General features: G+C 41.3%; 1 protein-coding gene across 3 annotated transcripts in view; it reads left to right on the plus strand.

Annotated features, from left to right (window-relative positions):
- Positions 1 to 12,032, plus strand: part of LOC102232746 (disks large-associated protein 1-like) — a 95,081-nt gene that overhangs the window by 44,909 nt on the left and 38,140 nt on the right. For all 3 annotated transcript variants that reach the window (XM_023335520.1, XM_023335521.1, XM_023335522.1), the window contains exons 5-8: positions 1,606 to 1,801; positions 3,580 to 3,862; positions 6,282 to 6,406; positions 9,320 to 9,445. In XM_023335520.1, coding sequence (XP_023191288.1) covers positions 1,606 to 1,801; positions 3,580 to 3,862; positions 6,282 to 6,406; positions 9,320 to 9,445 — 730 coding nt within the window. The remainder of the gene's footprint in view (positions 1 to 1,605; positions 1,802 to 3,579; positions 3,863 to 6,281; positions 6,407 to 9,319; positions 9,446 to 12,032) is intronic.

A 12,032-nucleotide genomic window follows, 5' to 3' on the forward strand; every position in this document is an offset into this window, starting at 1 on the left:
AAACCATAATACTGATTGCTACAGAAGATCCTTCCAGCTCACAGCCATCAGCATCTACAATAACTATTTCAACAAACTTTGATAATATGAGTGCTAACAACATATAACTTTCCTTTTGGATTAAGTATGTATTTTTGAAATTTGACTTTTGTGGACAGGTTAAAACTGTCTTTCTGAATGTTGGTGAGTGAAATCTGTCCATGTATAATTTGTCGCTCCTGCAGTTTTATTGAACACCACACACTGTGTGACTAGCATGTTCTTTGATTTGATGGACCTAAAGTTAAAGTGTAAAAGAACATCACAAAATACAGAACGTTACATTTCAAACATCTCCATGACATCTTCTGGTGAAGGGAGGTGAAAAAAAACAGAAACTAGTCTGCTACCTGGTCATCTTCAGTTTCATAAGTGTTTGATGATGAACTTTGTTTGTTAAACTAATATAAAGCTTTTAAGAGAATTCCTCTTTTAGTCTTTTAATGCTGTATTAACACACAGCTTAGTGAATTTCAGTTGAAGCCTTTCATTAAGGGACAGAATGTTAAAACAAAAAAGTAATGTCATGAATTACGGTGCGGTGTTGGTGAGGCAGACGCAGCAGACCCAGGTAAGGTGAATGGTTGAATTTAATGAAGAAAACACAGTCCAAACAACAGGCAGCACGCACATAGACACATTGACAAGGAATTGACAAGCGACATTGACAAAACCCGACGAGGAACAAGGAACACAGGTGGAGTTAAATACACGGAAGGGTAATCACAGAAACGAGACACACCTGGGAACAATCAAGGGGAGGACAGGACAACGAAGAGACTCAAGGACACAGAAAACTCTAAATAAACACAGAAAAACACAGATCCTGACAAGTAATAACAGTACAGAAGAAAGACATTGCATTTTTTGGCCTAGGTAAATGGCTATGTTAAACATATTGGTTATATTAAAGAAATATAAATATGTAAAATATTATCATTTGAATAAAACACACTTGAGCAAAATAGGATGTTTTGATTAAATAACACATAAAGTATGTAAGTAATCATCTTACATCTCAGAGGTGCAGATCAATATTCCCCTCTTCCAGGCACTCAAGTTCCTCAAGTTGCCTCTGATCAATGTTTGAGTATGCTTGGGTAATTGTGGCTCTAGTACACAATATAAATTGAGCTTGTTCATCATTTACTTTATTTTAATGATTAGCAGTAGTTTTGAATAACGACAAAGCAATACATGAAAGCCTTCAGGGTTAATATGAAGGGGTTATTTTAATGTGATAATCACTTTCTCTGTAACCAAAATCAATAGAAAGTTAGCCCAGCTGGTAATGAAGCAGGACATTGAACTCAACCCCATTCGTCATCACATCAAGTGTGGACTGACTGTCAGGCCCTTCCTTTCTAAATAGTCAAAATATTCATATTATAAACTGAAGTGCTTTTCCTCCCCTACTTATCTAACATGTTTGTGCACAAAAAATTAATTTTTAGCATACATTTAAGAAGGTAATAAATGACTTGTCTAGTCTGTGAAGCAATTATGTTGGTAGGTGAAGATGAATTGGACAGTTTCTGAGATAATCTGATGTTGTCCCTCTGTCAGAATTTCCACAGAGCACTCCCCCAAACTGCAGATCAGGAGTCACAGTTATTTGCGTGCTGTGAGTGAGGTTTCAATCAACAGAAGCCTGGATACACTGGATCCTAAAACTCTCCTTGACCCCAAATCACTGCTGTCTTCGCCCCAATACCGGTCACGCAATGAAAGCTACATGAGAGCCATGAGCACCATCAGTCAGGTTGGTTTCCAAGCATCTGTTACTTTGACTCTTTCAATCCAGTTATGCTACTGTGTACACACAAACTTGAGGGAAGCTAACATTTTTGATTTAATTTTCATAATCTCTGATTTGAAAAATGTTAGTTGTGGATTTCTGACTGATGTTATTTTATCACATCTTTTTAATCTGTCCTGTAAATAAAGATGATGTGAGAATTTTTTTGTTTACAACAAATTGTTACCTTTATGTTAGGCTAAAAAAGCCACTATACTGTTCTGACAATGTGTCACTTAAAATGCGGATAGCTGTGGCATTAGTTTCTAAAGATATATCTTGACTGTACAAACATCTTCAGTCTTCAATAAGCTAGCTCAGGTATGCTAACATTAGTAACTTACCACTTTGCGACCTAACGGAAGTTAACCCATCATACTCCACTGATCATTTAGGTAGATAGCTCATATAGATAACTGTGTGTGGACAAAGTTTCTTTAAAAGGGAATTATTCTCCCTCTTCAGGAGGACCAGCAAAGGCAAATGAGGCAGACTAGCAGTGCTTGCTAACAACTGATGGTATCGCCTAGGATGTGTTACTGTGAAGTAATATCTCTGCCACCTGGAAACTGTGCTAATAGCATGTAATTGCAATCATGAGGATGTCATACAGCCATGGTCTTCAGAAGAGGCCTTTTAAGATTTTTTACAGGACTAACTGTAAATGGAGATCCTTCCTGCCTACAGCGTCAACCCCCACAACAACTCTTTGGATGATATCACAATGCTTAATTTACCCATGGGATCAATAAAATATTTTTTGCATTTAAATTAATTCAACTGAGTGCACAGTGGTTGCACTGTTACCTTGCAGTAAGAAACTCCTGGGTTCAAGTCCCGGCCGGGGGTCTTTCTGCATGGAGTTGGCAGAGAATATGCCAACTCCAGGGACTTTCTAGGTCACTTAACATGACTATTAATTTGTCTCTCTAAATTCTAGGTGTGAGTGTGTGTATACATGGTTGTTTTTCCTGTCTGTTGTCCTGCGATGGACTGGCGACCTGTCCCGTATGTACTCGTCCATTGACTTCTGGAAAAAAGGCACCAGCCCTCCTCACTATCATAGAAGGATAAAAGTTTAGATAATGGATGGATGATTGAAATGAATGCTTTGTTCTGGGTTCAATAGGATTTGAGCTGCATCAGTCAGAAAGCTATCTGTGTGAGGTCAGTGACCCTGACTCAGCCAAAAAGCCAGATTTGATCAATAAGACAAAAAGGAGGAACTATATTACAATTTTGTAAGGTCTTAACATTGTTGTTGTAATGAGTTTCTGGGCATGCAAGATGTGATGTCACACCTTAAAGGAGGTTGTGGCTGATATGATCACAGACAGCAGACCTACAGCAGGTACCAGGATCTGGGGTTAGCATGGACTTCCTATATTAATCTTTTAAAATCAGTGTGACAGATGACTCAGATGACACCTGGGATGCAATCGAGAGATCCCTATCTTTAATGTGTGGACTATTGAAAGTAAAGACATAGCACAGAGTATTGCTATGCAGGGATTCCATTTATTGAGAAGATTTCATTTTAGTATGGTTTATTAAACAGAAAATCTCTGATCTGTTAGTTCCGACATCATTTTATAGAAATGTTTCTGTGTGGGAGTAATTAAAAAAAAAAAGTCACATGGATATTGCCATGTAAGACATATTGGCTGGAGTTTTACTGGTCCAACTCTCCACACTCACCCTAAGTGCCCACCCCCCCTGTCCTCTTTCTTTCTTTTCTATAGCTGAGTGAGGTTGAAGTGAATGGGCAGATTGAGCAAGTATGTGAGCAAGTCTATAGCGAGATGCAATCTCAAGCTATGGATGCAGGCATGGATAGCTTGGAAACTATGGACACCCTGCCTATGCCAGGTTGCTTCCGTATGCGTAGCCCCAGTTATGTGAGGGCAATCGACCAAGGGTGTGCCTCAGAGGATGAAGGACCAGGAGGAAGACCTCTGCTGCTACTTCCATCCTCACCACCACGCACAACTGCCACAACTGTCAGGACCATCCAAAGCAGCACAGGTGAGTGGCGATATAATAATAATAAAATAAACCTTAGCTTGAAATGTTGATACCAGTTTCCAAAAGAAAATAATATGGTTCTTGTCCTCATGAACCCATTGACTTACATGTAATCATTTTGAGGGTGACAGTTAAGGGAAGAGACATGAGAAGGAAAAGACACAAGATGTATTGGCCGTCGCAACTGAAACAGAAGATCTGTGATTCCATCCATCACAATGGGAAACATGAGATCTCTTCCCATCAAAGTGGATGAGCTGGAAGTAACAACATTCCATCAAAGGAGCTACCAGAAGTTCTGCCTCATCTGCTTGACTGAGATACATGCAACTCTGGACTCACATATAAATATGGACAGCTTTCAGACAGAACCAGGGAGAGCAGTAAGAAGAAAGGAGGGGATATGGTTGTGTTTGGGAATGACAGGTGGTGTAATGCTCTGAAATAAGGACACTGAAATGCTAGCTGTTAGTATGAGGCCGCATTATCTTCCTCTGGAATTTTCACGTTATCATGATAACTGTGTATGTCCCACCCTCTGCTAACTCTGCATCGGCCTGGGATGTTCTGCACACTTCCACCAGCAGACTCCAAAAACATCACCCACAGGTCCCCTTCCTGATCACTGGGAACACCAGAAATACCATATCCACTTCAAGTGAACACCGACAGGGCATCCAGTTCATCGCCTCCATCTCCCCTGGGGAGCTCAGAAGCTCTAACTTATGTAGTCTCCACACAGTAGGAAGAGCAATGAGCTCTTCTATGTGGGAAGAGCTCTGTCCTCCTCTTAGGGAGAACATCAACAGCATCATGGACTGCATCAACTTCTGTGTTGACAACATTGTCCCCATCAGGAAGGTATGGTGTTTCTCCAATTACAAGCCCTGGATCAACAGAGGCTCATGCTCAATCATCTATGCCTCATGGTGAGGTCTTTAGTGGATCCACTGCAACAACATCTAGCCAGGACTTCTGAGTGACAAGCTGGAGATGTCAGGAGTAGACCACTACATGTGCCAGTGGATACCAGACTACCTCACTGGCCTCCCACAGTATGCAAGCACACAGGGCCGTGTCCTTGTGTCTGCAGTATGGGGGCCAGACAGGGAACTGTGCTGGCACCACTCCTCTTCATCATCTACACTGCAGACTTCTCCATCAAATCTCCACACTGCCATCTACAAAACCTCTCTGATGACTGCCATAGTCAACCTCATCACAGGTGAGGATGACTCAGAGTACAGACAATGGACTGGTGCCAGCAGAACCACCTCTTGATCATCATGGATAAAACCAAGGAGCTGGTGGTGGATTTCTGTAGGCGCACCCCCCTTACTGATGCCGGTGAACATCCAGGGAGTGGACACTGAGATAATGAACTCTTGTAATACCTGGGTGTTCACCTGAACAATAACCTAGACTGGACTCGTACCACTGAGGCTCTTTACAGGAATCCGACTATGCAAGTTGTGCACTTTGTTATTCATGAGGCCCAAGCTGTCTGAAGAACTTTTTAAATTTCTGTACTATTTTCTGTCATAATCAGTCGGGTTGAATTTCATAAGAAGAAGACCCCAAAAAGCAAAACACTGAAATGTTTTTTTTCTCTGTTAGATTTAATGACTTCTCGGTATGGAACATGGCCTTGTGAAGAGAGCATCTGCCACTTATTGACTTCAGACACATTCATCCACATCTTGGCCATAAGCCATGAGCTGCATGTCAGTGTCAGATCAATGTCAGCTTCCCATGCAGCTCACAAGAAAACACAAGAAAAATGTATTTAAAGCACAACTCACTTCAACTACAACATATTGTAGCCACTCACAACTCACTTCATATAAATGTTGTATAGTTGAAGTGAGCTGTTTCTAATATGAGATTAGAAATGGACATATTCATTATTCCTGCTATAATAATAATAATAATACCCTTATTATTATTGTTATTATTATTAGGATTGTTGTTGTTGATGGATGAGAGGTGAAGTGCGAATAAGTTAAGAGAAGCTAAAATGAACATAAATAAGGTACAAGAGGAAAAACAATACCACGATAGGTCCTATGACCTATCGTGGTATTGTTTGTGCCAGTGTCTCTGGTAGATGGGAAGTGCTCCCATCTTCCCCGGGAAGATGCAGAAACTTTGTGGATTTTGTTCACTGAGTGTGCTTGCTGTATTTACTCCAATATCTTTGCTTTTTGACATACAATATTTATTATTCACACTTTTAGATACAGTGTGACAGAATATCTTTTTTAGTTGGTGAAAAAAAGATAATCTGCTGGTTAAGTGGAAAAAATGGGTTGTTGGGAATTAGAACATTATGGAGAAAATTAATTTTTTGGTCACAACATACAATTTATATAACTAATTTCTTCTCTTTTTGTTCTCTCCCACCTTCTGTTTTTTATAGTATCGTCTTGCATTACTACCTATAAGAAAACCCCTCCACCAGTGCCACCACGAACCTCCACCTGCTCTACAGCGTCCAAGCCATATATCTCTATCACAGCCCAAAGCAGCACAGAGTCCGCACAGGTACTGAGCACCGCATCAGTAGTGGTGTACAACACAGAGACTGATTTCAGACAATCACCTTCTTCCATCTTGCTTTGTGTTAATGTGGGGCGAGATGGGGAGTATTGTTTACCATCAACAGAACGTCACTTTGTGTTGTGGTACAAAACATTTTCACAAATGAAAACAAGAACCCAATATCTGCCACATTTATCATATATTTATGTTTTCTCTTTAGATTTTTGCGCTGTTATTCATTACTTCCCTGTGTTGTTGCGCAACACTCCCCCCCCCCTCTTTTCTCTACTCTCTCACTCTCGTACTTCCTCTTCTGAGAGGGGAGATGTGCTACCAGCTCTCCTTCTAACGGGTTAATTGAGTTTCCTAAATCTGCTGGGATTTACCCTGTCCAGAACTGAAGTAAACTCTGTTTAAGCTGGTTTCGAGAAACGATTCGTCTGGTTTCTGACGGCCTACATCCAGGTGTCCCACCCTTCTTCCCCCTGTGAATTAGCCAGACTGAGCAGCCTACAGCCAACTAGTTTCACAGAGCACACCTGTTAACGGTCGCTCGTTCTCTATTTTACAACTTGCATTTGTTATTGAACCAGGTAGGTTTTAGTGACTCGGGCGAGTCCCAAGGATGATGTTTTACATTTGGGCTACCAGCAACCTAAAAACATTTTCCACTTCTTCCTCTCCAGAATCAAACATCACAGCTATTTTACAACCATCAAAGTGACTCATTAACTGAATGTCCACAACATCTTTTAGATTTTCTTTAGGCTAAATATTTTATTAGTAAGGCATTTTTGCAAGGGTCAGTACAGCTTAATTCAGTATCAGAAATAATCAAATAAGTAAAATCAATCATCTAGTCTATCTTTCCCTACTGCTGACACTGAGAACTAAAAAAGGGAACCTTTGAGAGAGACGGACGGAGTTTGGTGTTTCGAACCCCAGACCTGGCCTGATGATGAAGAAGGTGTTGCAGCAGGAGGAGGAAGTTGATCGGCGAAGGCAGGGATCTCTGTAGGTCTGATGAGCTTCTTCTCCGCATAGATGGTGAGGTCACACAGGACTTGGTGCTGGCAGGAAAAAAGGCACCAGTTCTTCTTCTTTGTCTTTGCCTTTGTCTTCATCTTTGTCTTTGGGGTCTGAACCCAGCCGATGAGAGAAGTGCGATTTGAAGCCACAGGCTGTGGGGCTGATGGGTTGGTCCCCATGAGCAGGACAGTCTTCGGCTCTGTGGCCCCGGCTCTTCTTCAGCTGCAGAGTTCTTTGTCCATCTCGATCTTGGCTTGAAGCTGCCCGGAGGATCCAACCAAAGGTTCCTCTGTTGCACCCACCTTTTATAGGGTTTATCCAGCCTTTTGGTGCGTTTGCATTGGCTAGCACTGATGCTGTGCTTGTTTCATTGGTTGACTGCTTACACAGATGATCTCATATCCATCACTGTCTTACAGACATTATGTCCTGATATCTGTGCTAATATCTCAGGGTTGCTCAGCCTCCTATGTCCCTTGCCTGCACAACCTTTTCTCTGAAAAATTTACATTGTTCAACAACCTGTTTCCAAATAAGGCATTGGTCATCTCTGCTCTCCTGTTAGTTCCCCTTTTTCCCTTAACCTTTCACCTTTCACCTACCATCTACCTCCAACATATCAGTGATGTTTAATTGCAGTTACACCTTTTACACCATTTCAAGTTCAATGTCAAAATCACATTTATATCACATTTATTTTCTTTAGCTTCTCTGATTTAGCATTCATTTATAATTTTATAACCATAACTTATTAATTATTCTTATTATAATCTTAATGTGAGTTATTACAGATGTTTTCTAAAATGAAACCAAGAATAATCCATGATTCTAATTATTTGATACCAAAGTTACAGTTACTTGTTTTTCTTGTAAGTGTTCCCACAAATGTAAGTGTAAGTATTATTACAAGTAAATCAATATTAATATAAGTATTTTACTTTGACTCTTATCAAATTACTCAAAATGTTTAGATTTCATTCTTTAAAACTTTCATGCTTTAAAATAAGGAATAGTCTCAGCTATTTTTATAAATCTGCAGGCTGGAAACTTAATTCCTCTTTTTCCAGGAAACCTGCTTTTCCTGTTTCATGACTCTCTCTGACTGACTATGATTTCTTATGATTAGATAGAAAAAAGTAGAATTAAAGCAAAGTTTGCAGGAGACAAAAACAACACACACAACCAGATTTATTTTATTGACACTTAAGTCTACTGTTGGGCCTTGATGTCACTTGAATGATTCATTTTAAAGATAACTTTATTTATTATTACTGTTAAACTAAAATCTCCAGCATGGGGAAGTGGGATGAGCTCGGATTTTCTTGACACCTGTTTTTTTTCTTTTTATCCTTCACTTTTCCCTCCCACTCTGAATAAGTGGGAGATTCAGGAATCCCTGAGATTCCTGAAGTACTGAGGGATCTACACAATTCAAACCTGACCAGTGATTTAGAAATTATTTTGGGCCAAGACCTTTTGGTACTTTACAGAACAATATCAGAATTCCAAAATGTGAAAAAAAATCTGTCATTTAACAAACAGAACCAGAGCAGTGATCTAAGACCTTGTGTAATGTGATTCAAGTCCCTGTTGGTGAAACGAGCTGGAGCTACCTTATTGTTTTTTTAAGAGACCAGTAAAGACACCATTGCAATATGACTTCTTTTAAACCTTCATGATTATGAAAACCTGAATTCCGGTACATCATGGTAAAAATCTGCTCCCGCACATAAAGGCATTCGCTTCTTCTATCAAAATTTGTTCAAATCTGCATAGTGTACATTAGTTCACTTTTGATAAGCCAGTGGTAAAAACAGAATGCTATTCTATATCCAAGGTAATACTTGCCAGTGACAGAAATTGTCTTTTTGTTCTAAAATCAACCAGGATGCCTATATGGAAGATGAAGGGCCCAGAGGAGACATGACAATCCAGTCAGGGCTCAGCAACTCAACAGAGAGTATTGACAGCATGAAGGCCTTGACAGCTGCCATAGAAGCTGCTAACGCTCAGGTTTGTGATTGTATGTTATGACTGTAAAGTAAGATGTGAGAATGATTTCACAGCCAATTTATGAGTTTTGGAAATAACTACTTGTATCATAATTTAATGTCTTGAAAATGTGTACTACTTGCAAAAAGAAGAAACAGGGGTTTGGAGAGATTATGAATACTGTGTATTCTTAAACCTGCGACTGGTTGGTTCTGCGACTTATACTCAGGTGTGACTTATATGCACTATATTGCCAAAAGTATTTGCTCACCCATCTAAATGGTCAGAATTAGGTGTTCTAATCACTTCCATGGCCACAGGTGTATAAAGTGAAGGGCCTCGGCATGCAGACTGGTTTTACAAACACTTTGAAAGAATAGCTCACTCTCATGAGCTTCATGTATGCCAGTGTGGAACTGCGATAGGATGCCACCTGTGCAACAAATCCAGTCTTGAAATTTCCACGCTCCTAAATATTTCCCATTCAACTGTCAGCTGTATTATAAGAAAATGAACGTTTTTGGGAATGACAGCAACTCAGCCACAAAGTGGTAGGCCACGTAAACTGACGGAACGGGGTCAGCAATTGCTGAAGGTCATAGTGAGAAGAGGTCACCAACTTTCTGCACAGTCCATCACTACAGACCTCCAAACTTCATGCTGCCTTCAGATTAGTTCAAGAACAATGTGCAGGGAGCTTCATGAAATTGATTTCCATGGTGGAGCAGCTGCATCCATGCCATACATCACCAAGTGCAATACAAAGGATTCTATGTGGTGGTGTAAAGCACGCCACCACTGGACTCTAGAGCAGTGGAGGTGCATTCTCTATAGTGACAAATCGTGCTTCTCTATCTGGTGGAGTGAAAGGAACTCTGAATGCTTCAACATACCAAGACATCTTATACAATTCCATGCTCCCAACTTTGTCCCACAAAGTTTGGAGCTGGCACCTTCCTCTTCCAACATGACTATGGACCTTGCTTTGTGCACGAGTGCACAAAGACATAGATGGCAGAGTCTGGTGTGGATGAACTTGACTGGCCTGCACAGAGTCCTGACCTCAACCTGACAGAACACCTATGGGATGAATTAGAGCGGAGACTGTGAGCCAGGCCTTCTTGTCCAACATCAGTATGTGACCTCACAAATGTGCTTCTAGAAGAATGGTCAAAAATCCCCATAAACATTCTCCTAAACCTTGTGGACATCCTTACCAGAAGAGTTGAAGCTGTTCTAGCTGCAAAGGGTGAATCAATGTCATATTGAACCCTATGGATTAGGAATAGGATAATATCAATTAGGCTCATACTGTATGTGTCGTGTTGGTTTTGAAGATATGTTTAACCCACATGCAAAACACTCATAGAAGAAGAAAAATATAATGATGTTTAATAAATTGAGAATTGTGAAGAGATGCGCTCCAGAAGAACAGTCCCTAGGCGGGAACCGGTACCAGCATCCATGCGATTGTATTGTGGGAGGGCAGACAGGGCTTGGGAAAGCAGATGGATTGGGGAAGGCCAGCTGTTGAGTCTTGAAAAGAATGGGAGAGTGGAAATGTAACCAGGGGACATCCAGATCCAGGGATCAGTTCAGGTAACCTGCACGAGGAAGTAACGTGGGTGAGAAAGGCAAGAAGCTACACTCAGAGACACTTAGAAATCAGAGGGCTTGGAGTTTTACCACTACTGGTTAGCACTCTGGCACCGACATGCTGGCTTCCAGGTCCTTAAGTAGTCCACCTGATGAAGTGGAAACAAGCAATAGGTGTGCAAAAATGCCTGCAGCGGAACAGAACTGCTGCTACCTGACGTGAACTGGATCACACAAACTGCAGAAAAGGACTAAAGGAATAAGTGAACACACCTCCTGCAACCCGGCAATATGTGAGTCAAGGCAGGTGAGCAAAGACTTTTATCAATATAGTGTATTTCCACATCGAGAGGAGCCAGTTGAGGTGGCTCGGGCATCTGGTCAGGATGCCTCCTGGACGCCTCCCTGGTGAGGTGTTCCGGGCACGTCCCACCGGGAGGAGGCCCCGGGGAAGACCCAGGACACGCTGGAGGGACTATGTCTCTCGGCTGGCCTGGGAACGCCTCGGGATTCCCCCGGAGGAGCTAGAAGAAGTGGCTGGGGAGAGGGAAGTCTGGGCCTCCCTTCTGAAGCTGCTACCCCCGCGACCCGACCTCGGATAAGCGGAAGAAGATGGATGGATGGATGGATGGTGTATTTGTTTTGTCTCTTCATGATGTAATTTTGACTGATACATTAAATGTTAAATCATTTTGATGGGCATGAGCCAAGGACCTTTACCCAGAAAAGCTAAACACTGTCTGACAGCAAGATGACCAGAGCAGGAACAGGAACAAGTTCACTGTTGGATGCCGAACATGCTGCTGGCAAGGAAAGAGTTGTGTCTCCATGCCCTGGTATTTGCCAATGAAAGTCATTAATAAAAATGACTTTGCAAGTGGGCCTTTCCACTGCAATGTAGTGTAAATATAGTTTTACACTACATACGTTTCCGCTCTGGAAGTGCACAGCACCCGATCGTACCGTAAGTTCTTGACCACCCTGATTCAGAACACTGATATCAATGCGTTAG

Source organism: Xiphophorus maculatus, chromosome 6 (genome assembly GCF_002775205.1).
Source record: "Xiphophorus maculatus strain JP 163 A chromosome 6, X_maculatus-5.0-male, whole genome shotgun sequence".
Classification (NCBI taxonomy): domain Eukaryota; kingdom Metazoa; phylum Chordata; class Actinopteri; order Cyprinodontiformes; family Poeciliidae; genus Xiphophorus; species Xiphophorus maculatus.